At 48.7% G+C, this 25,526-nt stretch overlaps 13 protein-coding genes across 13 annotated transcripts; 8 read left to right on the top strand and 5 right to left on the bottom strand.

Annotated features, from left to right (window-relative positions):
- Window positions 1–412: 412 nt before the first annotated feature.
- On the top strand, window positions 413–825 carry PENARI_c012G12257 (uncharacterized protein; the record flags this gene model as incomplete). Its single annotated transcript, XM_022633076.1, has 2 exons — window positions 413–594; window positions 648–825. 2 exons carry the CDS (start codon window positions 413–415, stop codon window positions 823–825), a joined length of 360 nt encoding a protein of 119 aa, XP_022487123.1.
- Window positions 826–896: 71 nt separating this feature from the next.
- Window positions 897–2,942, bottom strand: PENARI_c012G00332 (uncharacterized protein; the record flags this gene model as incomplete). The annotated part of the gene is made up of 1 exon (XM_022632783.1): window positions 897–2,942. The coding sequence occupies one exon, from the start codon at window positions 2,940–2,942 to the stop codon at window positions 897–899; it is 2,046 nt and encodes a 681-aa protein (XP_022487245.1).
- Window positions 2,943–4,447: 1,505 nt separating this feature from the next.
- Window positions 4,448–6,111, top strand: PENARI_c012G03932 (NAD-dependent succinate-semialdehyde dehydrogenase; the record flags this gene model as incomplete). Its single annotated transcript, XM_022632868.1, has 4 exons — window positions 4,448–4,468; window positions 4,524–4,611; window positions 4,673–5,942; window positions 5,994–6,111. The coding sequence occupies 4 exons, from the start codon at window positions 4,448–4,450 to the stop codon at window positions 6,109–6,111; spliced, it is 1,497 nt and encodes a 498-aa protein (XP_022487081.1).
- An 894-nt stretch (window positions 6,112–7,005) lies between these two features.
- On the top strand, window positions 7,006–7,618 carry PENARI_c012G11541 (LYR motif-containing protein 2; the record flags this gene model as incomplete). The annotated part of the gene is made up of 4 exons (XM_022633060.1): window positions 7,006–7,089; window positions 7,180–7,237; window positions 7,313–7,395; window positions 7,559–7,618. 4 exons carry the CDS (start codon window positions 7,006–7,008, stop codon window positions 7,616–7,618), a joined length of 285 nt encoding a protein of 94 aa, XP_022487341.1.
- Window positions 7,619–8,853: 1,235 nt separating this feature from the next.
- On the top strand, window positions 8,854–9,372 carry PENARI_c012G06061 (bZIP transcription factor; the record flags this gene model as incomplete). The annotated part of the gene is made up of 1 exon (XM_022632922.1): window positions 8,854–9,372. One exon carries the CDS (start codon window positions 8,854–8,856, stop codon window positions 9,370–9,372), a length of 519 nt encoding a protein of 172 aa, XP_022487207.1.
- Window positions 9,373–10,257: 885 nt separating this feature from the next.
- On the top strand, window positions 10,258–11,647 carry PENARI_c012G04388 (uncharacterized protein; the record flags this gene model as incomplete). Its single annotated transcript, XM_022632887.1, has 8 exons — window positions 10,258–10,286; window positions 10,352–10,399; window positions 10,462–10,591; window positions 10,639–10,682; window positions 10,736–10,835; window positions 10,891–11,247; window positions 11,315–11,393; window positions 11,460–11,647. 8 exons carry the CDS (start codon window positions 10,258–10,260, stop codon window positions 11,645–11,647), a joined length of 975 nt encoding a protein of 324 aa, XP_022487129.1.
- Window positions 11,648–12,685: 1,038 nt separating this feature from the next.
- PENARI_c012G07973 (MARVEL domain-containing protein) lies at window positions 12,686–13,307 on the bottom strand (the record flags this gene model as incomplete). Its single annotated transcript, XM_022632977.1, has 3 exons — window positions 12,686–12,818; window positions 12,891–13,176; window positions 13,232–13,307. The coding sequence occupies 3 exons, from the start codon at window positions 13,305–13,307 to the stop codon at window positions 12,686–12,688; spliced, it is 495 nt and encodes a 164-aa protein (XP_022487147.1).
- Window positions 13,308–14,194: 887 nt separating this feature from the next.
- Window positions 14,195–14,902, bottom strand: rcf1 (respiratory supercomplex assembly factor RCF1; the record flags this gene model as incomplete). Its single annotated transcript, XM_022633054.1, has 3 exons — window positions 14,195–14,613; window positions 14,691–14,761; window positions 14,862–14,902. The coding sequence occupies 3 exons, from the start codon at window positions 14,900–14,902 to the stop codon at window positions 14,195–14,197; spliced, it is 531 nt and encodes a 176-aa protein (XP_022487303.1).
- Window positions 14,903–15,641: 739 nt separating this feature from the next.
- Window positions 15,642–17,475, top strand: PENARI_c012G08641 (threonine dehydratase, biosynthetic; the record flags this gene model as incomplete). The annotated part of the gene is made up of 3 exons (XM_022632994.1): window positions 15,642–15,821; window positions 15,897–16,113; window positions 16,172–17,475. The coding sequence occupies 3 exons, from the start codon at window positions 15,642–15,644 to the stop codon at window positions 17,473–17,475; spliced, it is 1,701 nt and encodes a 566-aa protein (XP_022487106.1).
- Window positions 17,476–17,950: 475 nt separating this feature from the next.
- PENARI_c012G01378 (50S ribosomal protein L36) lies at window positions 17,951–18,434 on the top strand (the record flags this gene model as incomplete). Its single annotated transcript, XM_022632807.1, has 3 exons — window positions 17,951–18,199; window positions 18,286–18,320; window positions 18,395–18,434. 3 exons carry the CDS (start codon window positions 17,951–17,953, stop codon window positions 18,432–18,434), a joined length of 324 nt encoding a protein of 107 aa, XP_022487305.1.
- A 602-nt stretch (window positions 18,435–19,036) lies between these two features.
- Window positions 19,037–21,621, top strand: PENARI_c012G05435 (elongation factor G; the record flags this gene model as incomplete). The annotated part of the gene is made up of 4 exons (XM_022632909.1): window positions 19,037–19,239; window positions 19,293–19,404; window positions 19,471–21,500; window positions 21,567–21,621. 4 exons carry the CDS (start codon window positions 19,037–19,039, stop codon window positions 21,619–21,621), a joined length of 2,400 nt encoding a protein of 799 aa, XP_022487200.1.
- Window positions 21,622–22,300: 679 nt separating this feature from the next.
- Window positions 22,301–23,440, bottom strand: PENARI_c012G01230 (uncharacterized protein; the record flags this gene model as incomplete). Its single annotated transcript, XM_022632803.1, has 1 exon — window positions 22,301–23,440. The coding sequence occupies one exon, from the start codon at window positions 23,438–23,440 to the stop codon at window positions 22,301–22,303; it is 1,140 nt and encodes a 379-aa protein (XP_022487279.1).
- A 777-nt stretch (window positions 23,441–24,217) lies between these two features.
- Window positions 24,218–24,868, bottom strand: PENARI_c012G09978 (uncharacterized protein; the record flags this gene model as incomplete). Its single annotated transcript, XM_022633027.1, has 1 exon — window positions 24,218–24,868. One exon carries the CDS (start codon window positions 24,866–24,868, stop codon window positions 24,218–24,220), a length of 651 nt encoding a protein of 216 aa, XP_022487139.1.
- Between the last annotated feature and the right edge of the window lie 658 nt (window positions 24,869–25,526).

Genomic DNA, 25,526 nt, shown 5'->3' with positions numbered 1-25,526 from the left:
ACTCTGGTATATTTGTGTGGCTGGCTATAAGTAAACGGGAAGGATCCCGGTTAAATAGTCAGATTTGGATACTTGAGCTACTATGGAAGTTGATAGCCTTAGGAAATAGAGTAGTGTGGTTTTCTTTGGTACGGCTAATACAGGAAAATTGTTTGTGAATACTTGTATACTTATGCATGCCGCCCGACCTAGGATGAGGAACAACGGCTCACGTAGGCCCTCTAGAGAGAGGTTCGGTCCTTCGAGATCAGGAAGTTGGCCTTGGGTAAGAATAACACAACATGGTCTCCGGCTCGACTCATCCTCTCCACTGGGATTTGCACACACAAGCGTAGAGATGCTTCGGGTAAAAGGTGGACTTCCACAGGCAGTGCCGTTCCTTGCGGCACAGGTTGAGCAACTTGCGTCCATCATGGCTTGGTTGAGAGGTCATACGGCAAGAGAAAGATCTCGCCTCCGCTCGTCCTGGCAGTTCCTGCACTTGCTGCCCAGACTTGATGTCCCTGACGCAGAAGCAATGCAGACTACCGGACTATCCCGACATGCGTTTTGTGTCTGGATGCTTGTGGGGACATACCAGTATGATCATGCGTCGTGAGACTGGTCTTCAGAACGCAGCTCCAATCTGGCTATTTTCGATAATTCAGCTTTGCCTTTTGGGATGAGTCGCGAATGGTCGATTTGGGCTTTATGTACCCTCTTTCGGGCGAAGCACTGACTCCGGCTGGATATCCTGATAATAGAGATCTTGCTTCTCTGTGGGCCAGTATCATGCAAAATGGAAAGAGTTTTACCTCAGGCTTTCCTACAATCAGCCAAAACTAGAGTGCATTATACTCCGCCGTAGCGTAACAGCCTTGGAAGCTATCTACAGTAGTTCAATATTGTAACATAACCTAATCAAGCATAATAGCCGACTCATCATCCGGTCCACTAACACCGCGCTGATTCGAAGTATCGTTCACAGTAATACCATGTGCCTTCTTCATATGCTGATTGAGATTCCATTTGCGTGAGAATCCATTTGAATTTCGAGGACAATCCTTGACGGGGCAGAGGATGTCAACTTTTCGATGAGGTCCTTTGCCAACACCTGGTCGTGCTGGTCTTGATCCTCTTTCTATTCCTTGTTCTCTGTTTTCTGAAACAGGTCTTGATGCAGGTCTCGATGAAGGTCTCGATGAAGGTCTCGAGGGCGCATTCGAAGGCTCTGGTGATGCAGATGATGAGGAGGATGGCACGATAGCGGGAGTTTGGCGTGGTTTTCGTCGTGAGGATGAGGCCTTTCCCTTGGACTTCGGCCTTTGATTGGCCTTTGGATTGTTCTTGGGATTAACCTTTTGCGTGGAGTTGGAAATGAGTTGCGGGCTTGGTGGTGCCGAGTCACGGTCACTATTACTCTCGCTCTCGCTTTCGGTGTAGGCATATTCCTCCCGGCCATCTGCTTTCTGCTTCTTCCGGACGCGGCCTTCGGGCAATGTTCTGAATTCTAGGTCTTCGCCGAAGAGATCTGCACATCGTTTCGAGGTGCGCATCACCACGTCAGAGGGAAATCCCATCATGGATGCTAGGCCCATCACTTCACTCCAGTCACGCAATTTGAGTCTGCCCTTGAAGAAAGAGCCCTCTTCCTGATCCTGGCTTGCGAGCGTGGCACGAGACAGATCTCGTGAGCGAGATGCATCTGGCAAGCTCTCATCATCGGTGTCTAATCCAGAGAACAACTTGGCACTGGTGGAACGATGAGGCGTTCCTTTTTGGGGAGAGTCTCGTCGAGTGCGTTTCCTTCCACGGGATTGACTCCTGGTTGTTCTTGGAAGGCCTTCGCCGTCTGTGTCAGACCGCTGTTCATCCCCGGAAATATCTTCCAGCATGCGCCCTTTCATGGAATAATGAAGTCCCATTAGGAGCCGGTCTAACTGGGTCATGACATTGCGTGCCAATGGACGCAATTTCTGGGAAGATTTGTCGTCGTCCAGTTGAACTATTGGCTCCAAAAAGGTCGTATCGATAGACTCATCATCGTCATCTTCTTCCTTCTCCAACATATCGTCCTGCATAATTTCATCCCCGTCGAGGATTTTCTTGGTGTCATTTCTGATTTCCTCATAGTCCCACTCCCGGGCCCGGAATTTCTCCTTGGCTGCCTTCAACATGGTGGCCGTGATTATTTCTTCCAGATCGGCACTCGGACGGGGATCAGGTTCCATCCGCATATTCCCAGGGTCATCCAGTTTGTCCTTGATGATATCATCAAGCCTAGGAACATGAGCAGAAGGCAAAGGCCATGCCGTCCATCGCCGAGGAACGGCAAATCTTAACTCATTATCGACGCTTGTTTCCTTCGAAGTGGCCCGCGTTCGCCTGCGAATCGCGTGGGCATTGTACAGATGAGCTGCCAGATCTCTTGATCTGTTATTAAGCATGGCTTCATATGCACCGATGTCGTCTGCATTGTAGTTTCGCCATGTAGATGAGTGCCCAGTGAAGATATTTGGACGCTTAACCCCAGACCGAAGGTCAAGACCGCGGTCTACAGTGTAGTAAATCGGCTCTGCAGGCTCCGTAATTGTCGGTTGACTTGATACTTCTATTTGAGAAATCCTGGATCTTCTTGGCATTGGAGCTTTCTGATCATCACCACTTCCGTGGAAACTGTCTCCATCGGAGCCATAATGCGCCTCCAACGGCCGTTCTCGCATGATCATATTGAACTCATTTTCGGAATCGTCAGCCTCCTCCTCCATAGCTTCATCCACTTTGATGGCTTGTGAAAGAGCATCTTGGCTTGCTGGCTCCCCAAAGAGTGACTGTCTCGCCGGCGCTGGTGGAGAGGATGGTTGGACAACATCACTGCTGGGTCCACCAAATAGTGACTTGCGGGGCTGTGCAGATTCCGGCGGAAGAAAATAAGATCCAGGTATCTGGGATTGAGAGGACATGCCTCAGGGACCCGTTGGCTCTTGCCGTTCTATGCGCAAATGCTTGAGTTGATGTCACATAGATGCTGATTCTTAGGGTGGTCTGTTCCACTAGGGAGGTGTATGATGTTTGGGGTGGCAATCCTTTCGCTGATGCTAATGCCAGCAAATTTCGGCTCCCCTTGTTGACAGTTTGGCTGTTCCTGGATGTTGACGATGTCAAAAATTCCAAGTGGGTGGGTCCTCGATTCTGGCACGTGACTGATATACAGCAATGATGCTAACGCTAACCCGAAGGGGCAATGAAAATTGCATACATGTTTGATGGCCGTCTCTGTGATTTTTTATGTTACGAATAAGTCTAGGCAAAAGCTACGATAGAAAGCAACGCTGACCTTTGACTAAACTTCCAAATCTAGTAACAAAATTGGTCCTACTAATAGAGTATCCTTCTCTGAAGTTTACCTCGCCAGCCGAAGTACAGAGTATAGACAGTAGTACATCGGTTTTCACCCACATACGTTACTGTCGCAAAGACGAAATTTTTCTCGCCTGGCCATTCAATCCTGCTCATATAGGATTGGCTCCCCAATTTCTCAATGCTTGTCTACGACTTAGTATGTATTTGGGCATATTTAGCGGGCGTTGGGGAAGACCTTCAGATCGGATTTCTTTCCCAAAAGAATTATATCGACGCATCTTTGCACATTGAGTTGGAGAGAGCAGTGGATCATATGCTCCAATAGGTTAGTGCTGCGTAGGGTGTATATAAGGTCTTCATGGTTCAGACAACAGAGCTATCCCTCGTTGGACATTCTCAAACCCCGTCGAGTCTGGGGACATCGGCAAATCATTGTATTACCAATACGCTATCTCCTTTCTGAAGGAAGCTTTCTGTATCTAATTGGCCTATAATACCGGCAGTTTAGATATATGTCACTCCTATTGGCTGAAAGCTCCGGAAGCGTAATTAACAAACACAAAATACGAGATCTATGAAACTCGCTCTTTTCACCGAAACGAAAATCTGCAGTTCAAGACATTATTGAGCTGAAAAAGAAGAGACAAAATGGAATTGAAGACTGCGTTGCTTTCTCTGATAGAATATCGAAATTCTCAAGTGGTGGTGAGCTCTACAAGACCAAGTGTGAATGACATCAACCTCCCCGCTTTAGCATGGAGCTTCCCTTCTGAGCTCAATTGATTACAACTTACAACCCCCTCGGAACAAAGTCCGTCGGTGTTTCTCGGGCACAAAGAGCAATCACCATTGAGCTAGCAGATCTCGACACGCCGGAGATTCCCCACTGCCAGATACAGCTCCCTTTAAAGGCATCTCCAAGTCTCCAACCTCCCCGCACTCTTACAACCGACTTTCTCCGCCTGTATTACTATTCTTCCCTCCCGAGGGACTACGCTTTATAATGGACCGACTCATCCGCCCTGTCACCCGCCAACTACTCAGACCTCGCCCGAGATATCCCTTTTCCATCCCTGGACCTAATTACGCGAAGAGACTCTACACCATGGGACACAGCGCACCGCAGGTGAGAGCCGTAGTTCAAATCCGATCCCCAACCTATACTGATTCATGGGGAACAGTTGAAAGACCAGTCTCTCTTCATTGAGAAGTCATACATCAATGGCGAGTGGGTAGGAGCCCAGTCCGGCAAGACCTTCGAGGTCCACGGTAAATTCCTCGCGAGTCGACATCATCTGTGCTCAGGATGCTAAATCTACTCTCCCTCCAGACCCGGCCACTGGCAAATTGATCGGAACATGCCCCGAACTCGATACCGCCGACGTTGAAAAGGCGATCCAGGCCGCCTCCGAGGCCTTTCCCAAATTCCGCACAACACTCGGCCGCGAGCGCGCGCGCATGCTGCGCAGGTGGTACCAGCTGATGATTGACAACGCAGAGGATCTGGCAAAGCTGATCACATGGGAGAACGGAAAGCCCCTCGCTGACGCAAAGGGTGAGGTGAACTACGCCGCCAGCTTCTTCGAGTGGTTCAGTGAGGAGGCACCCCGCACGTACGGTGATACCATCCCGGCCTCAGTGCCCGGAAACCGCGTGATGACCGTGAAGCAGCCTGTTGGTGTGTGTGGTCTGATTACGCCGTGGAACTTCCCTGCGGCGATGATCACCCGCAAGATTGGCCCTGCCCTGGCGGCGGGATGCACGGTTGTGGCCAAGTCTCCTCAGGAGACACCCTTCACTGCTAATGCGCTTGCTGAGCTTGCGCACCGTGCTGGAATCCCCAAGGGCGTCGTTAACATTGTCACCTCTTCTCAGAACACCCCTGCCGTGGGCGAGCTTATCACAACTCACCCAGAGGTGCGCAAGGTGTCATTCACCGGCTCGACTAACGTCGGCCGGATCTTGATGAAGCAGTCGGCCTCGACTATCAAGAAGGTCTCTTGGGAGTTGGGCGGCAATGCCCCCTTCATTGTCTTCGATGACGTCGAGGACCTCGACGCAGCCGTTGCCGGTGCCATCGCGTCCAAGTTCCGCAGCTCAGGCCAGACCTGCGTGTGTGCCAACCGCATCTACGTGCAGAAGGGTGTGTACGACGAGTTCTCCAAGCGCTTCGTGGAGAAGGTCAAGGAGTTCAAGCTCGGCGGTGGTTTCGAAGACGGCATCACCCACGGCCCGGTCATCCACGAGCGTGCCGCTAACAAGGCCCACGAGCATGTGCAGGACGCAGTCTCCAAGGGCGCCCAGATTGTCGTTGGTGGCCAGAAGGCTACCGCTCTCGGCCCCAACTTCTACCACCCTACTGTTCTTACCGGCATGAGCAAGGACATGCTTCTCGCCAGCGAGGAGACTTTCGGTCCTGTTGCTGGTCTCTTCCCCTTCGAGTCTGAGAAGGAGGTTGTGGACCTGGCTAACCGGGCCGAGGTCGGTCTGGCTGGTTACTTTTTCAGCGGTAATGTTCGCCGCATCTTCCGTGTTGCTGAAGCCCTGGAGGTCGGCATGGTTGGTGTTAACACTGGTCTCATCAGTGATGTTGCCTCTCCGTAAGTCCCTCTCTTCTTCTTTATGGTTTGCATCTTCTAACCTCTTCACAGATTCGGCGGTGTCAAGCAGAGTGGTTTCGGTCGTGAGGGCAGCAAGTATGGTATTGACGAGTTCATGACGATCAAGAGTGTGACATTTGGCGGCATGGGTGAACCCCTGCAGGAGTAAACATGACATGAAGCAACAATCTACGCAAAAATAAGCTATGCTAGGAATGAAAGAACATGATACAATCTAAAGACTCATCTTACACGAGGATCATCAAGCTGCCGTAGTACCTTATCCGCAGAGGGATCTACATTGTACCCGGTGTCAAGAATCAGGCTAGACCCACCTCCCAAGGCCCCGAATCAGGAAAATCCCTCCGGTATAAGCAAGTTAAACAGTGAATCGAGCACCAACCCCACGGTTAACTAGGTGGTAACCTAACACTTGAGTTATTGCCCGAAGGATCGAAATACTTCCTTGTTAGCGAGGTATAGGGTGATTCCAGTCATCACCCAACGATTGCAATCTAAAGGCGTTGCAAATCCGAGGTCCCGGTAATACATCGATTATCCCACATACTTCGCTCGGGAGGCTTACATTTTGTCTCTCTCATTTTTTTACCTCCCTTGATGTTATCTGCCTGACCTTGTATGGTGTTTGTTTCCTTATTTCGATCGAGCTTATTGTTTGGACTGCTCGACGTGATCGTGTGATGGGCATGGAACCACCTTCCTAATATGGAAAGGGTATATCAACTACTTTCAGCAGTGAGACCTTCGATGTGTCATTAGGCAGGCCGCATGGAGCCTGCTAGTAGCATCATTCATATCGAGTATGCAGACTTCATTCAACAACCGGAGATTCTGAGTCTTCTTGTCGTCGTCACATGAACGTCACATGACCCTGATCCACGTACCCATGGCAGAATAACCAATCCACACACCGCCCTTCGCATCCCTTCTGCTACTGGAAGATACAACAATCCAGCCATCAAATGTGAAACAACCAAATCAAGTCTCTTCTACATCTCATGACTACTCCTGTTGCATAAAGACATGATTTGATATTGTCTCAATGCGCTCAACACCCGGGTTCCTGGCGGCTGTGTCCCGCAGCCAGCCTTCGCGGCTGAAGAAGCCTGCAGTCGGTCTAGACCATGTAAGTACAATGCAACCTAACTAGGGTACCACAGACATGATCCAAATCCGGATTTGGATTCGGATCCTGATATACTGATTGACTGTCCAGTTTATTCAAAGAGGAAGAGTCCTTGCTTTCTGGCGAGAAGTTGTTCGAGCTTTAAATAGTATGTTTCATTCTTGTTCTTCCACTCTTTCTTCGTTTGATTCTGTCGGATTGGAGTGTTAATTTGCATATGCAGAAATCCCTCCATCATCGACAAGGAATGAATTGCATAATTATGCCCGTACTGAATTTGAACGGCATCGTGAAGTGTCTGATTTGGTAGGTTGGCTCTTGTCTATTCGTCTGATATCTACGAGCCAAGGAATGAGAATATCGAGCTGACTTTCTTTTCTTTTTGCCTCAGCAACATATCAGATATTTGCTTTCGGTATGGATTATCCCTTATGTCAGTCCTTTGTTGAGGTTTGCTAATGATTCAAAGACAGGGAAAGCCGAGTTTGAGACTATGAGGCGGTACATCGATGAACAGGTTGCTGGTTGACCTGCTCGATATGTGCTGCTCTTTGTATATAATATGTTCGAATACCAAGAAGAAATTTCACATACTTTGAGGTTCTAGCTATATCCTTATGAGAGTATTGAATGCATGGGCTTGTGGTGCGATTCAGTTGATACAGCGCGTTGATAGGCGGAAAGTCTCGGCGGATCGCCATATGTACACTTGGACTTGCAGAGATAACGTTATCCTGCCGAGGACTCTTATGTTGCTGATGGCTAAATTAATTAACAGCTGTTCTTCCAAGGCACGGTTTGTCTGTCATCCTTGGAATGCCAATATTAATGATAAAGGCGAGCATTCCAACTGCAGACACGAGTGGCACGGCCCGTCTAGCAATCTAAGGAGCAATGCCAAGTGCCGGATCAAGTCTGGCTCCAGTTATCTTGGGCGATATGACCTAAGTTACATGGCTCTAGTTTGATCATGTTCAGCTCGTACCCGATGCATACAGGGAGAACTAGGCTATCAAGGTACTAGTAGATTTTAAAATCCAGTAAATAAGAATCAAGCTAGAAGGAAATCAGACCAACCTAGCGCTTTGTCCATTGCTGGACTAGTTGTACAGTAGTTAGCCGATCGGCAGAGAGCGGGGAAACGTCTAGACTCTAGAGCAAAGGTACAAGCCACCAAAATAAAGTGTTGAAATCTAGGTAGATCCCAAGGCAAATGAAGGAAAAATATAGCGATTGGTTCCACGTCTGTCTGTCTTGTCTGCAAGGGACCCCAGTTTTGAAGCAGGTTTAGGCCGACGCGTGTGTTGTTAACGGAATAAGGAGCTTGAAACCCCCAATATGATGTCAGGACTAAATTATAACAGTTAGTTTCAGTTCCTTCACATGAATCTAGACAAGATAGGAGCACCCTTCGCCACCTGTCTTCCCCACATACTCTATCCTTGTTTCTCTGACTACTGCGGGTGGGACCTGAAGCTCCCTTGTTCCGCCATAGTGATTGGTCGGCAAAGCCGGAAACCGTTCGAACAGGTTGCAGTTGAAGCTTGCCCGGATCCTGGTTTACTCTACGTCATTGATTCTGGTCCAGACCACTTTTCTATATAGTGCTGGGTGGCCGGAAGAGAAGAGGGGGGGATATTTAATAGCTCTTGAGATTTTCCACTGCTCTATCTAGTCCACCCTAATCCATACCTCTTACTTACATATACCACCTGCAACCCCTCGTTGCCTAAAACCCAAAACGAACAATAAACCCCTCCCAACATGAGATCTGCACGACGAAACAGCTCCGTCGGCCCCGATCGCGCCAAGCACCTCGAACGCAACCGCATCGCCGCCAACAAATGCCGCGAAAGAAAGAAGCGCGAACATAAACAAATTGAGCGTCGCCTCAGCGACGAAACAGAAAAGAAAGAACTCCTCCTGGCCCAGTTGAACGTTCTCAAGGAAGAAGTCTGGGATCTGAAAAACATCATCTTCCAACACGCCCAGTGCAAAGACCACCAGATCAACCTCCAACTGGCCCGAATGACCCAAACCGTCCTCGACAACCAACCTATGCAAGAATCCAGCATGTCGCCGACTTTCTCGAACGGGTCATACTCGGATGAATCGGTCGCGGTGGATGATGCGAATAATAACATGATCGACCCCGGCGCTTATCCTGGGGGTGACTGGACTGTGTTACCCAATGTCGCCGATGAACTCGTACCATACGACGCGAACGGGACCAATGATTCGATATTTGAGAATTTTATTGATGCGGAGAATCTGTATACCTAGGGGGTAAAATTGGGGCACTCTGATACTGGTAGTATGGCGTTGGTGATTTTAGCGTTGGGCTTCCTGTATACTAATTTACGAGCTGTGAGAGCTCACAAAAAACTCAATTACGCCTTCGACGACTTATTAACTACTTGCACGAATATATGAATAGCAACAATGTTTTACGCACACGGATAAGTTTTCCGGAAGATCCGCATGCTAGCTTCCTGAAGAGTCATTCCCGGGGGGGGGATTCTGGAGAATTCCAAAAGAGAAGGCGGGAAAAGCGGAAGAATGTTCCCATGACGATGAGACGTGTCTCCAGATGCGACGCCCAGTAATATGATCACACAACATAGCTAGGCGGTTAAGCTGCAGAAGCCATTGACCAAAGGGGCTTTGGGAGACTTCACCCTAGAGGTGAACACGCATAAGAATTCCGTCCACAAAGACAAGCCCAAAAGCCGCCCGCCAATCTGAGGAGTGGCCTGAGCGGTAGAAAGGGAATAGGGCGTGAATAGGGCTTGAAGGGTGGAACATGCACGAGCATTCGATGATCGCTAGCGTCCACGATCCACAGCCGCTGATGTCACCGCATCCCGCCAAGGTCGCCACGGCCTGACTACATCACGCGCTGGCGTTTTGTTAGGTACAACTACCCCATTGTTTCTATTTTCTCTTGGTCCTTGGGTTCTTTCTCTTGATTTACGCTTCCATGTCGATTCTTACCTTGGGTTGTCATACTCGAGGCCATTTTTATGAACTGATTCGCTGTTTGCCTGTACTATAGGAATCCCTGCAATTATTTACTTCTTTGAATGCCAATCAGCTCAGATGATGCCTACCGCTCAATTGACGCCTCCCCCTGGGGAGGGGATGGTGCAATTTTCCCAAAAAACAGTAATGGGCACTATATTCGAGACTACTCAACGGTTAGACTTACCCCAGCCTGTAAGAGGCGTCCTTGGGGCTAGGATACTAAGATTCTACGAAATAGCTACACAGACTGGAAGCCTATTGGCCTTGGCGTGTCTGGACTTGTCTGGTATTGTTCTCTTGGTATCACGTTGCGAACGGCGGGAACTGATTTCCCTATTCTTCATACAGCTCCGCTAGGGACCAGATACGTCATCAGACTGTCGCCGTGAAGAAGCTCGCAGAACCATTCAAGACAGACCACATTGCAAGACATATGTTTCGAGAGATCAAGTTGCTGAGACAATTGCATCATGAAAATGTGAGTGCTTGGAGCCTACTATTGGAGCGGTTCTAATCGAGGACCAGATTATCAACCTTACCGACATCTTCATTTCACCATCTGAAGACATGTACGAAGCTCCCACTGCATAGGTGCATCGACAGTTTATACTAACTATACTAGATACCTCGTCACAGAGTTAATGGCAACGGACCTCAACACAATATTGAAAGCCAAAAAGGTCGAAGACCAATTCGCGCAATACTTCATGTACCAGATAATGGTTGGTGACCAAAATTGCATTAATGGAATCCAGACACTAATAATTGATGTTTCAGCGCGGCCTAAAATACCTCCATTCAGCGGGCGTCGTCCACCGAGATCTGAAACCAAGCAACATCCTGATAAACGAGAACTGCGACCTGAAAATATGTGATTTCGGCCTTGCCCGAGTCCAAGAACACAATATGACTGGCTACGTTTCGACGAGATACTACCGCGCACCGGAAATCATGCTTACATGGCGGAAATATAACGAAAAAGTTGATATCTGGAGTGCCGGCTGCATCTTTGCCGAGTTACTTATGGGAGAGCCTCTATTCCCTGGGAAGAATCATATAAATCAGTTTTGTGTTATTACCGATTTGCTTGGGAGTCCACCTGAAGAGGTGATTGCCAATATTACAAGTGAAAACGTGAGTCGGCTTGTTCCTTGCTACAGGGATCATGCTCGAAAGAGAGCTTGCTAATATCTCTTCCCAGACGTTGAATTTCATCAAATCTCTACCGAAACGAGAACGCAAGCCGATGTCGCAACTCATACCCAAGGCGAACCCAGATGGTACGTCAACCCTCCCTATATTTCGCCTGTAATCAAGAGCCCAAAATGCTAACCCATCTAATCCAGCTGTCGACTTAATCGACAAAATGCTCCAATTCGACCCGAATATACGCATAACAGCCGTCCAAGCCGTCGAATCCCCATATCTATCGCCATACCACGACCCAAACGACGAACCGGTTGCAACAGAATCATTCGACTGGTCATTTCTCGAAGCAAACCTCCCAGCAGATATTTGGAAGACTATTATGTGAGTCCCGAGATATGGAAAATCACTCCTTTCTACCTACTGGCCAGCCTATTAATCATAATCTATTTTGCTAGGTATGGTGAGGTCTTGGGATTCCATGAACAAATGACTGAAAGTGGACAGAGCGGTCCGATAAAAACGACAAGTCAATTGGATGGGATGGACCTCGGATGATGGTGATTGTATATTATTATTTTGCAACTTTTGATGCATGCTCTTTACATTTTTTAATGAGTTGCGGTCTTAGGATTTGGATACCATTCGGGTTATGACTTGTTAGAATTGAAATTTTTTTTTTTGTTTAGCGATATGATTTAGCTGGTTGTTCTGGCTTTGTGAAATTAACAATTTTTTGTTACATGCTTAGGGTTCAATGTATCGGATCTATATTTTACGCTTCACTATATTTCTTGATATGGTGAAAGACGCTGTTGTACATGCGTTAAGAGTAATGCGTGAAATGTGTAGAGGGGAAGACGCGAGAGTGAAATGCTCTAGAGATGCAGCTTTATATGACGTCGTTAAATTGTGAAGACGTGAAGACATGAAGACGTGAAATGTGGAGACCTATGACATAAGATATAAAGACGTGAGGCGTGAAATCGTGAAGATCAAAGCTATGAAGGTATAGGACATGAAGACATAAAATTACTTCTAAAAAACGCGATTCTGCATTTTAAATCTGGCGAATAGCCATGAAATCTCTGCTCAGGTTTATCAATTCTTGAATTTAGCATAACTGAAATATTAGAAGGAATGTTAAGTTATCATATAAACATTAGGTAGATACATGACCAGATCATCTCTGGCATTATTAGCCCCTGTATAAAAGGGAATTAAACAACAGCAGTAAAAATAACAGCATAGCCCATATGTATGTCAAGGTCTATGTTCATCAAACCGACCCGGGATATCGTTGCACCAAAAAGTTAAACCCAAAACGCGTAACTTCATAACAGCCAGGGCCTCATGGTTCAAAACATAAGACGTTCAGTGCCGTTGGCAAATAACAACCATATTCATATCATGAACCTAAAACCGATTAAACAGCCGAATCACCATTAACAGTCGAAGTCTCCGGCGCCGGAGTCGCTCCCTCATGATGGTCCTTCGCGTTACGGCGCGAGTTCACGAGGTCAAGAATAGCGAAGGTATTCGTAACAGCGAATGTAGCCCTATAACCATAACGTCAGACACTTCATCCCCTGAGAAATCAACAGCTCCAAAGATAGGGTTAATAATCTTACCATTGCACAGCAGCAACCACAATCAAAGCCTGCAGGGCATGGCAGCTAGCCCACTTGCACACACCCGGTGAGGGGATCATAGCAGCCAACGCAATCCAGCCACTGAGCCAGAGACCGCCGGTCAAGATTTCAACGAGGGGAATGACGATCTCGTGTGAGATGCGGGGGAAGGCGATTGGTGCGAGGCCTAGGTAGGGGACCGCGATTGCTGTTGTCCAGCAGCCGTTGAAGAGCATATAGTAGACGACGTTTGAGAAGGACCATTCATCGTAGAGGGAAGCAATGACTGGGTTTCGTCAGGTGTTGCTTCTTTGGTGGTTATTATATATCGATGGACGTACCATATGCGCTCAGGCCGATTGTTGCTAGGGACAGGATGACCTGGATGATTCGTAGTGGATAGACCCAGGACAGCATTTTGGTGGCTTGGGACAGATGATTTTTGGTTATATAGTCGAGGATATCGGGCCTTTTTGGCAGATTCTTGGTGTTAAAGTTCAAAAAAGGGAAGAGCTACACTATTAGGGGATTGACATGGGCTTTTATACTGATGAGAGACGGCCCACAAGGCCACTAGTTAGTGTCCCACACGTCATGGCCGGGAAGAAACATGCAGCAAATGATCAGAAGCAGACGGATTATCGGAGCCTGGAATCCGGTGCAGTGAAAAGTCTAATGCAGGTTCTTTCAATAGACCTGAATGTGAGGCTGTCCGAATTAGGGCTTGATCAACTTCCCCGCCTTATACATGTATACGCCTGACCATATCAGCTTCCCTTTTCACGCATTCTTTTCGTCTATGAAGAGTTCAATGCCCATTCAATAGAAAATGTCATGCCAACATCACATCCATCTTACACGGCAAATCCGATCCGACTCGGAATCAGATGTTGGGTTGCCGCTAGACTGTCGATCTCACATGAAGACCTCGGCCGAACCGAAACTTCGGCGCTGATCACACCAGAGTCCTACTTTTTCTGGATCTGAAAGGATTTCCTGCCAAGGAGATGGTTTACATTTGAGTGCTAGTTCGAGCTTGTTTAGCGTGGATCAAATTCCAACCTCGGCTTGTCGATCTTCGGATTCGCCGTCATTGGCGACGTGCAGATGACAGGGTAGCTAACCGGATATTAATGCTTACATCCAAGAACAGGCACACGCCCAGGTACAACAATTACAGTGATGACCCATCCATACAAGTTAGTCGGAAGATCCACACGAATGGAGAATTTCGATGCATATATACAAAACAAGGCAAAAACCAATATACTCCCTACCTATCATACAAATCAATATCCCACCCATCATTTCCCAACAAGAGCCCGGACAGCATCCAGCACACCAACAGACTTCTGATCCGCAGGCTCAATCGCCGACCGCGCCGCATCAGGCCCATCACGCGACACGTGCTTACCAGCTTCCTTAGCCGCAGCTTCAATAGCAGCATGACGCTCCCTCCACGCGCGATCCTCCTTATCACGAACCTCCAGCTCGTGTAACCAGGCATCACGCTTCTCTTGCTTCTTGCGGTCTTCCACAGCCTTTTCGAATTCTCGACGCTGCTGGCGCTCTGATTTGAAGTACATTCCTCCGGCGACGAGGGCGACTAGTGTGAAGGCTTGCGCGTAAATACGGGCGCGGAACATGCGGTTCATTTCGACTGAATCGCCAGATTTCATGGAGCGGTAGGCACGGTAGAGGGCGTAGCATGTTGCCGCACATCCTGTAGTGAGGGGTGTGTTAGTGCCTTGTCGGAGCTTGGTGGGGGATCGTAGTATTGGGTTTTAGGGCGTTGTATACCTAATGGGACAAGAGGTTCTTCTTTGAGACGGCGGGTGAATTTCTGGACGCCGGTTTCTTCTGTGAATTGGCTGTTGGGGGTGGTGTTAGCTGATTATTCTTGCCCTTGGTATTCCCCGTGGCATTGGTAGATGCGGCTTGGGGACGACGGCGGATTGGTATGGAACATACAAGTTATCGTCAAAAGACGAGGGCACGGGCTCGCGACTCATGGTGTATGGTTTGGAGTGGTTCGGGGAGTTGTGCGGAGTCGAATCGCGTTGTCGGGATGCGGAGTTTTCCAAGTCGGGGGGGTCGGAGTTTGAAGTCGGAGGGCGACTTTATCCCAAAACACGGCCTTCGATAATTGATTAGAGTGCTCGAGATTGAGGTAAAGTTGACAGATGGTTGCAGGTTGCAAAGTGTCAATGACATGACTCCAATGACATAAGTTTTCAAATATCGGGTTATGTAACTTAATGCACTCGCAGGGCAATAACTTAAGTTATACTTACTTGGTCTACTAACGAAGCTTCTACTTACGTATTTGTCAGGTTAGTCTAAACAGAGAAAGCTATCCAGTTCCTATAACAGCCCAAAACAGATACAGTACATCAATTGGATCGGCCCTATATGTGCTGTCTTGTGTTGACCGCCACCTGGGCACTGTACCAGCTTGCATTGCCAGTATACCTACTCTTCGTTCACGCAGCCATGGAAGAAGCAAAGAAGCTGCAGTTGAACCAATAGGGCAAACAAGTCTATTCAATTCATCCAATCCAGATTAAAGAGCCAATTTCCCACATACAAAGCTCAGCAGGCCAATATTTAGGGCTTCCACCAAGGCTTACATAACATCTCCGATCACGGTCCGCCTCCCTAGAAAAAAGAGTCATGTTGAGAAACTTCCGACTTTACAATTCCCCGTGATTTCTCATTATTCAATTTCGGTTGGAATTGTCTGAAATCGTCATGTCTGACGACACTTCTACTGGCGTTGCGACTCCGGTCACTCCCAAGATGAGTGGCCTGGCTTTCACTGAATATACCGCCATTGCGACGCCCCCGAACGAACACTCGCAAAGGGTTCCCGGCGTACCTCCCAACTGGGGCATCCCGGAGGCCTTCCTGCTGCCCAATGGCTACCCAGATGTAAGCTATAGCTTGTCCCTTGTCTCTTACTCTCTGCTGGCTTTTGAATTCTAACTTTTTGACCCCGCGATCCAGTATCTCCGGTTGATTTTGACGTCACGAGTTTACGATGTTATTGAAGAGACCCCTCTCACTCATGCGGTCAACATGAGCAACCGGCTGGAAAGCCGGATCCTTCTCAAGCGGGAGGATCTGCTCCCCGTGTTCAGCTTCAAGCTCCGCGGCGCATACAACAAGATGGCTCATTTGAACCATGAGCAGCGGTGGAAGGGTGTTATTGCTTGCTCCGCAGGTTAGTATATATCCAGTCGATGGTTCTTGTCAATGGACATGTGCTCACTTGCTTCTAGGAAACCATGCGCAGGGCGTTGCGTTTTCTGCCCGCAAGCTAAGAATCCCCGCTACTATTGTCATGCCCTCCGGCACCCCCGCCATCAAACACTTGAACGTTGCCCGCTTGGGAGGAAGTGTCGTTCTGCACGGAAACGACTTTGATGCCGCCAAGGATGAGGCTCACCGGTTGGAGAAGCAGCACGGTCTGACTAACATCCCGCCGTTCGATGACCCCTATGTCATTGCTGGTCAAGGTACTATTGGCATGGAGCTTCTGCGCCAAGCGAACCTGGATAAGCTGGAAGCTGTCTTCTGTGCTGTCGGTGGAGGTGGTCTCATTGCTGGTATTGGCGTCTATCTCAAGCGCATCGCTCCACAGGTCAAGGTTATCGGTGTCGAGGCTCAGGATGCTAACGCCATGGCCCGGTCACTGGATTCCGGTAGCCGCGTTTTCCTCAAGGAGGTTGGCCTCTTTGCAGACGGTGCCGCTGTCAAATCTGTTGGCGAGGAGACCTGGCGTATCAGCCGCGAGGTCATCGACGATATCATCCAGGTGACTACCGATGAGACTTGCGCAGCCATCAAGGACGCCTTCGAGGATACTCGCTCTATCGTCGAGCCTGCCGGTGCTCTCGCCCTTGCCGGTCTTAAGAAATACATTGCGAAGAACCCCAGCCCTGACGCCAACCGCGAGCTGATTGCCATTACATCGGGTGCGAACATGGACTTTGATCGTCTCCGCTTTGTTGCTGAACGCGCTGCCCTTGGCGAGAAGAAGGAGGCACTCCTGAGCGTCCAGATCCCCGAGACTCCCGGTGCGTTCGCCAAGCTTGTTGAGGTTGTTCTGCCCCATGCTGTGACGGCCTTCAACTACCGCTATGCCCGTGAAGACTCGGCCGATGTGCTGATGGGTATCTCCCTTTCTGCCACCACTGGCCGCAACGACCTGGCCAAGATCATGGAGGAGCTGGAGAGAGGCGGCATGAGCTGCCGTGACCTCAGTGACGACGAGCTTGCCAAGCGTCACCTGCGCTTCCTTGTCGGCGGCCGCTCTCAAGTCGCCCATGAGCGCATCTTCATGTTCGAGTTCCCCGAGCGCCCAGGTGCTCTGGCCAAGTTCCTTCGTACCCTCCGCCCCAACCAAAACATCTCTCTGTTCCACTACCGCAACTATGGCGGCGATGTTGGCAAGGTCCTTGCTGGTATCCAGTGCCCTCCTTCCGAGAAGGATGACCTCGAGCACTTCCTCCACGAGCTGGGTTATCCCTTTAGCGAGCAGACCGACTCCCCTACCTATAAGACCTTCTTGCGTGCTCAATAAGCTCATTATAACTTGGAGTGTCGTGGAAGTGTGCAGTGTGGATAACGAGGACATGCATGTGCATACATTCTTATTGGTTTAAGCGGATTCGAGGTCCATCTAGTTTGGCGTTTGGTATATAGATAGACCCTCTGTATCATAGGTCACATTGTCTTCCGGTTTTTTCATTTATTGCAGACGTACAAATATCGAAAATATGTCTATTTTTTATGGAACTCATGCAATAATCTCCAATAGCCAAACGCTTATCCTTTTTATGTTCTGCTAAGCCTGTAGTTGAGTCCCACCAATCACAGCGCACGTCTCGGCCGATCGGCAATACAGAACCTCCGGCCAACCTTTGCGATCACGGCAAGAACCTTCGGAGCCAAAACATCGATATTCGCCCCGTTTCAATTCCTCCTGTTCTTCCTAGGAGAATTGAGGCTTCGTCTCCAATTACTCGCCTCTTTCGGACATTCCCAAACCGGCCGCCATGTTCTCCCTCCGCACCGTCATCGGTGCCTCCTCCGGTGCCCTCCGCCAAATCCTCCCCTCTGTCTCCTACAGAACCGCTTCATTACGGCCATTCTCGCACATGATCCGGAATGGCTTGACGAAACTTCGCGGACAAGCACAGGCTAGCAATGCCGTTGCTGTGGGGGTTGCGTCTGCTCGTCAGATTGAGCAGGTTCGCGGGATGAAGACTCGTTCCTCTGTTAAGAGACTTTGTGATGGTTGCAAGGTATGATTTGAGTCTGCGTGTTATGTCGTTCTGCAATGATTTGGAGAGTTGGAACTGGATTGACTGGTGCTAACTACGTCCAATAGCCCGTCCATCGTAAAGGTCGTGTCTACATCATCTGGTGAGTGCTTACCCTGCGCCATTGGACACTCCGTTTGAAAGTACCGGGATCTAATACATTATTCTCTCTTCTAGCTCGAAGAACCCCAAGCACAAGCAACGGCAAGGAAAATAGATCAATTTCCTTATTGCGTTTTTCCCAATACCATGCATCGCCTCCTCCTTCCGTGGGTGCCTTTACTCGAATACTCTGAGACATTCGCAAAACATTAGAGCATTCAGACAGACTATTCATGAGTAGATCGTCTTCTAGATGCATATATACACGGTTTGTCACCTCGGAACTTGGGATCGGCGGCATGCTCTTGCATTCTTGTTTCAAAACCAGACAGTGGTTGGATATCACGGCGCCTTTGTCTTTTCTTGTATATTAGTGTTACGCTCAGGAATATCGGATCCTCATGCTCCATTTCGAATCAAATGATCTCCAGTCTAGGTTCCCGTGACTTTCTAGCCTTTTATATGCCTTGTGATATGCCGATTCACTGCATTGTAAGGCGTCGTTGTATAAAACTGCTTGTTAAACCTCCAAAGTCATTTTCAGTCCTAATAACTGTTTATACTCCATACTCCCTACAATAATCTATCGGCTCTGATGGGCCGATGAAAATCATCACGTGATGCGTTCCTGGCTTCCCCGAACTTTTTTTTCGGGGAGACAACAGAATGTTCAATCCGCGTTGTCCTTATCAATTCCGGTGTGAGCGGATCATCAAGATGCGGTCTCCTTCTCTTGCACGGTTACAATCCCGTGCGGTGTCTGGCTTGACCAGATCGGCCCGTTTCCAGCCTCAGACTCTCCTGCGCCAGCGGTGCGCTTCCACAGCCGCATTCCGGTCCGCCGCTGTCGCGCCGGCTTATCAGTCGAAGTTGGGACAATGGGACCAGCGACGCAATGCTTCTGCTGCTGCGTCTGCAGTGTGAGTCTATCTGTTTCGCATCCTATTGCCGCTTCTAATGTTTTTGTTGTTAGTCTCGAGGCTGCTAAGGCCAACCCGGATGGCCTGTCCCAAGCCGCCATTATTGACAATCTTGATCCGGTCGAGGCCGCTCGTCTTGACAAGTGCCGTAACATCGGTATTGCGGTACATCATACCCTGATTGCCCCCAACTCGCTCCTGGATCGTGTCTAATGAAATGTATTTGCGTAGGCCCATATCGACAGCGGCAAGACCACCTGTACCGAGCGAGTCCTTTTCTACACTGGTCGTATCAAGGCTATCCACGAGGTCCGCGGGCGTGACAGCGTCGGTGCCAAGATGGATTCCATGGATCTGGAGCGTGAGAAGGGTATCACCATTCAGTCCGCCGCTACTTTCTGTGACTGGGTCAAGAAGGATAAGGAGGGCGTTGACCACAAGTACCACCTCAACCTGATCGATACCCCCGGCCATATTGATTTCACCATCGAGGTCGAGAGAGCGCTGCGCGTTCTGGACGGTGCCGTCATGATTCTGTGTGCTGTCTCCGGTGTCCAGTCCCAAACGATTACCGTCGATCGCCAGATGCGCCGCTACAACGTTCCCCGTATTTCTTTCGTCAACAAGATGGACCGCATGGGTGCCAACCCCTTCAAGGCGGTTGACCAGATCAACACTAAGCTCAAGATTCCTGCTGCTGCCGTACAGGTTCCCATTGGTACCGAGGACGAGTTCGAGGGTGTCGTGGATCTGATTCGCATGAAGGCTCTTTACAACGTTGGTTCCAGTGGTGAGGAGATCATGGAGAAGGACGAAATTCCCGAGAAGGTCAAGGCTTTGGCCGAGGAACGCCGCAGTATGCTCATCGAGACTCTAGCCGATGTCGACGATGAGATTGCTGAAATGTTCTTGGACGAGATCACTCCCAGCGAGGATCAGATCAGAGCTGCTATCCGTCGCTCTACCATTGGACTGAAGTTCACTCCTGTCTTCATGGGTTCCGCTCTCGCCAACAAGTCTGTTCAGCCTATGCTGGACGGTGTTATTGATTTCCTTCCCAACCCTTCGGAGGTCGAGAACTTGGCTCTTGACCAGAAGCGTGGCGAAGCCTCCGTCAAGCTTGTTCCCTACAACTCACTTCCCTTCGTCGGTCTCGCCTTCAAGCTGGAAGAGAGCAACTTCGGTCAATTGACCTACATCCGTGTGTACCAGGGTACTCTCCGCAAGGGCTCCAACGTTTTCAACGCCCGTAACAACAAGAAGGTCAAGGTTCCCCGTATCGTCCGCATGCACTCCAACGAGATGGAGGAAGTCAGCGAGATCGGTGCTGGTGAGATCTGTGCCGTGTTCGGTATTGAGTGTGCTTCCGGTGATACCTTCACCGACGGACAGCTCGACTACAGCATGTCGTCCATGTTCGTCCCCGAGCCCGTCATCTCGCTCTCCATCAAGCCCAAGCAGAGCAAGGACGGCGCCAACTTCTCCAAGGCCATGGCCCGTTTCCAGCGGGAGGATCCTACTTTCCGCGTGACCTACGACAGCGAGAGTGACCAGACCATTATCTCCGGTATGGGTGAACTTCACCTGGACATCTACGTCGAGCGAATGCGCCGCGAGTACCGCGTCGACTGCGAGACTGGCCAGCCCCAGGTCGCCTACCGTGAGACTATCGGCCACCGCGTTGAGTTCGACCACCTGCTCAAGAAGCAGTCCGGTGGACCCGGTGAATACGCCCGTGTCATGGGATGGATGGAGCCCACCGGCGCTCTCGAGGAGAACAAGTTCGAGCAGCAAGTCGTCGGAGGTTCCATTTCCGAGAAGTTCCTGTACGCTTGTGAGAAGGGATTCAACCTCTCTTGTGACAAGGGTCCTCTCATCGGACACAAGGTACTTGGTACTCGCATGGTCATCAACGACGGTGCCACTCACATGACTGATTCCTCCGAAATGTCCTTCAAGAACGCCACCCAGCAGGCGTTCCGCAAGGCTTTCGCTGAGTCTCAGCCCTCCGTCCTGGAGCCTCTCATGAAGACGGTCGTTACCGCCCCTACCGAGTTCCAGGGTGATGTTATCGGTCTGCTGAACAAGCGTGGTGCCACCATTAACGACACCGAGACTGGTGTTGACGAGTTCACTATCTACGCTGACTGCAGTCTGAATGGCATGTTCGGCTTCAGTACTAACCTGCGCGCTGCCACCCAGGGCAAGGGTGAATACACCATGGAGTTCAGCCACTACGAGAAGGCTCCTCCTCAGATGCAGTATGTTTTACTTCCAACCATATCCTATTAACACATTTTCAATACTAACTGATTTCTCCCTTCTAGGAAGGAACTCATCGCCAAGTACCTGAAGGCCCAGGCCGACAGACACAAGAAATAAACGACAAACTAACATGTAATATTCCTCCGACCCTCCCCCTCTACAATTCAATCCGATCCAGGCAGCGCCTGGCATTGGATCTTGTTGGATAAAAGAAGTAGCATATTTGGCTGCTGCTTCTTTTCTCCCTCTCCAAAACCCCTCTGTACTATTTATGGCATGGCACTATATCATTCTGTGCATTTCTGGACCTGTATTTCAAGATTTAAGACTACTTTCTACTCTCCTGTCTGAACAATAGACCATTGTTTATATTTCGGTTGTTTTGTGGCTTGCTTTTGCAAGTATTGTATATTTTGAAGGTTGACTGCCTGCTTTGTGCCGACTTTGCTCTATACACCTCCGTGATATTGGATCGTATGACATGTTTGGTATTTCAATTCGTTGTATATCTTGAGGGCTCTAATTTGAATCACCACCAAACTATGAATTTTAGAGTTACACACAACGTATTTTACTTGAATAGAAAGGCTATGGATATCAAATAATAAATTTGTTTTATTGATGAAATAACTGTATAGCAAGCGTTTTCAATGAAACACTGATAATCAAAATTATAGGGCCAATCTAGACAACAGATGAGACCAACAAAGAGCCCATAACAAAGGGAAGACGATACTGCAAAGATTAGTATAAAGAATAAGACTGAGGCTCACTGCATGGTAATACTCAAGTGTGTTCACTTTTCCTCCCCTTTCAAGTATTCCTTGCGAAGATCATCCTTACCTGCCCGCCTTCTGAATCCAGCGGGAGAAAGACAGGTACGAATTTTGCGGTATAACAAGGATCCCGACATGGGCTTGGAGGGCTTCTTTGATGGAGATGCGTCGGAAAGATCATCTGCCTCCACAATATCAGCTTTAAATCCCTCAATAGGAGGGGGCCGGGTCACCTGCGGCTTTCGCTCCTTTCCCTTCCCCTGCTGGAAAACCGTGGGAGAGTACATAACAGACGATGTAATAGGGTATTCAAAATCATCCTCAAAGTCGGTCTGTGTCGAAGCAGACTTCATCCCAGCAGGAATCTCCGTCGGTAGGCTCAGGTCATCTTCGGAGGCACTACTGGGGAGTTGGGTACTCCGGGATGTCATTAAAACGATTTTGGGGATTGGGTATCTCGAATGGAAATCCTCCTCCTCGGGTGTGTCTCCTGGCTGCTCCAGGAGCCGTTCAACCTTCTCATCAGTCAGCTCATCAGTGTCCAAAAAGGGGATTCTGACACCATCGAATAGAGATGGACGCTCACCTACGCTAGCGGAAGATTCTTCCTGCGAAGCTGTCTCCGGTTCTTCCTCTACATGGCCCATAGGTGAGTCAAGAATACATTCATCATCATACATGGTCAGCTGGCTCGACACCGAATCGCCGCAATGCGCGTTTGTGACATTCCAAGCGATGTCGAAGTTTGAAAAGCCTTCGTCCACCATTTTGGTCAGCATGTTATCGAGATGAATATCGATGTCGTATAGGACGTAGATGAGAAAAGCGCCGATTGCATCACCAGGGACTTTGTGTTTAACCCACAGAACTATCATTTCCTTCAGATGTTCAGTGGTTTCTTCATCCCAGACAATCATGTCCGTGCCATTAATGACACCGACAATAACACCGTGAGGCTGGTCATATAGGAAGGATGCAATTAATGCTGAGAGATTCCATCGGACTCTGGGGCTCTGGCGGCTGAAGTCTGGCGGGCCACGCGTCTCGGGCTCTGTTTCATCGGCGATGAGCTGACTAGGCTCGTATACGGACGGTCCTGGGGTGTGAGAGGTGGATTGGAATCCATCCATGAATCTGACTTTCTTACCTGAGGAGGCCATGGTCTTTTTTTTTTGTGTTTTGTTTTGTTTCGAAATCTGGACTGTGGTAATTCAATTGATAGTTTGCTTGTAGGGGTATTGTTTGCTTGTGGAAAAAATATTGAGTAGTTGAAGAGGCTAATGTCTGCATTCCTCCAAGTACTTATTATACCTTGGAGGTTTCCACTATACGTCCAGTTCCCAATGTTCCACCAAGGAGAATACAAAAAGAGCAAAGAACGAGGTTCAGGTTCTTTCAAGTCTTTCAAGTCTAACAATGCATTGTTCCTTTCTCTTTCAGTAAAATTTTCTTTCTCTGGACATTCTACTCTAATTGTTGACACGGGCTTACTATGTCGATATTGTTCCCACCTAGACAAAATGCTTTATACAATCTACTTCTGATGAAATGCCGTGCACGCGTCTTCAAAAATACTAAGGGCATCGATCTAGTCGCTTTAATTTCACCAAGCTAAGACTGCGGCACATAAACCGAGTTTTCAATGTCTAGATTTATGTTAAGTTATTCTCTTATGATCTGGTGTTTGAATAGGAGAAGGGGAAATGAATTTGTGCTTGGAGCATGTATTGACACGATCAAAAACTAGACGTGGGAATCAATTCCTAGAGATGACTACTTCCCCTTTGCTTTATCTATAGCAAACATCGCAAAACCTATGCAATAGAATCCTATAAGACCGGCACTATGAAATGAGTAAGCTACAAGGGCTGCTATAACTGTCTCTATAAGGAAATTAGACTGGCGTCTCAAGCATCTATAGTGTCTCGGTGGAACCGTTAATCGGTCCCCTTCTCGCCATTCTTAAGGTGGTAAGCAAGTTCGTCTATTTGTGCATCGTCCAGGTCGGAGACAAAAAAGGGCCATTCCGTCAGAATCATTTGTTTGGCGACGCGACGAGCATGCTCCGCCGCTGCAACGGCGGAGCTTGCAACATTCACTTCTGCTAGGGTGCTTCTCACATTCTGGTCCTGTCCCTGCTTGATTGCCGGCCCAGGCGCAATCAAGTTCTCGTCAGCTCCATCATCGTCAACAAGCGTCTCCCATAAGGGAAAGCGATAGCTGTCATCCCAAATTTGGTAGAAAGCCATTACCTCACGTGCGATATACATGTTTGACTTGCCTTCCGTTACCATCTTTGTTAACATCTCGTTTATGTGGTAGTCGCGTCCATACAATACCAGTTTGAGGAAAGCGCCGATAACATGACCTGGGACATTATTGAGAGCCCACAACTTGAGAACTCGCATCAGATGGCGAACGGCTTTGAGGTCCCAGATGATGCAGCTCTCACTCCTTTCGATGGCGGTTATGACAGCGGGATTCATGGTCTGCGTGAAGGATATGATAAGGGGTCGCAGAGTGTGCCAAGGGCTGGCCGGGTTCGGGGAGCCGAACGAGCTAGATGCAGGCTGGATACTTTTGTACATTTTGTCTTTTGCTTTGATATTGTGTTTGATGTTGTTCTTGGAAATTTGGTAGTGGTTGAAGTTGGGATTGAAATCTTGTTATAAAAACGGTTGAATGAAGTGTAGAAATCTGTGAAGATACTGAAGTAAAGCGGAACCTGGCGATGAGCTGACCTTAATACCTTGTCGGCATCTGCCATACAATGGCAGTCTTCATTGTTTACCGTGGATAAGAATAAAGCAACAAACAGCGAGGCTTGAGCATCTCCAGATATTTCGACCAAAGAACGCATTATCTGAAAATATCTTGTGTCATTGTACCTGCGGAAAGAGAATATGAAAGGATTTATCGGTAGCATGAGTAGCTCATTATCGAATTGGGCCTTTACAGTCCCTTTCATATCTAATACTATTGTTCTTCTGGTATTGAAAGAAATACTAGGCATAGTTCAAATTCCCACGCATTGAGTTACAGATACAGCGCTGAAGTATGTACATCCAAGAAAAATCAGTGTATGAGAGGAGTCAGTAGAAAAGATGCAACGCTCCATTAAATCACGTAGGGTGGAATCACAAGAAGAATGCGAGCCTAATGAGGCACGATGGGTATATACGCGCCAATAGGCAACGAAGCTGAAACAAATAATATGAAACGAAAAGGCCCAGAAGAATAGAGACA

Source organism: Penicillium arizonense (assembly GCF_001773325.1).
Source record: "Penicillium arizonense strain CBS 141311 chromosome Unknown PENARI_contig012, whole genome shotgun sequence".
In the NCBI taxonomy this organism is placed as follows: domain Eukaryota; kingdom Fungi; phylum Ascomycota; class Eurotiomycetes; order Eurotiales; family Aspergillaceae; genus Penicillium; species Penicillium arizonense.
The sequence above is the reverse complement of the archived record's forward strand: the minus strand, read 5'-3'. Positions and strand labels throughout refer to the sequence as shown.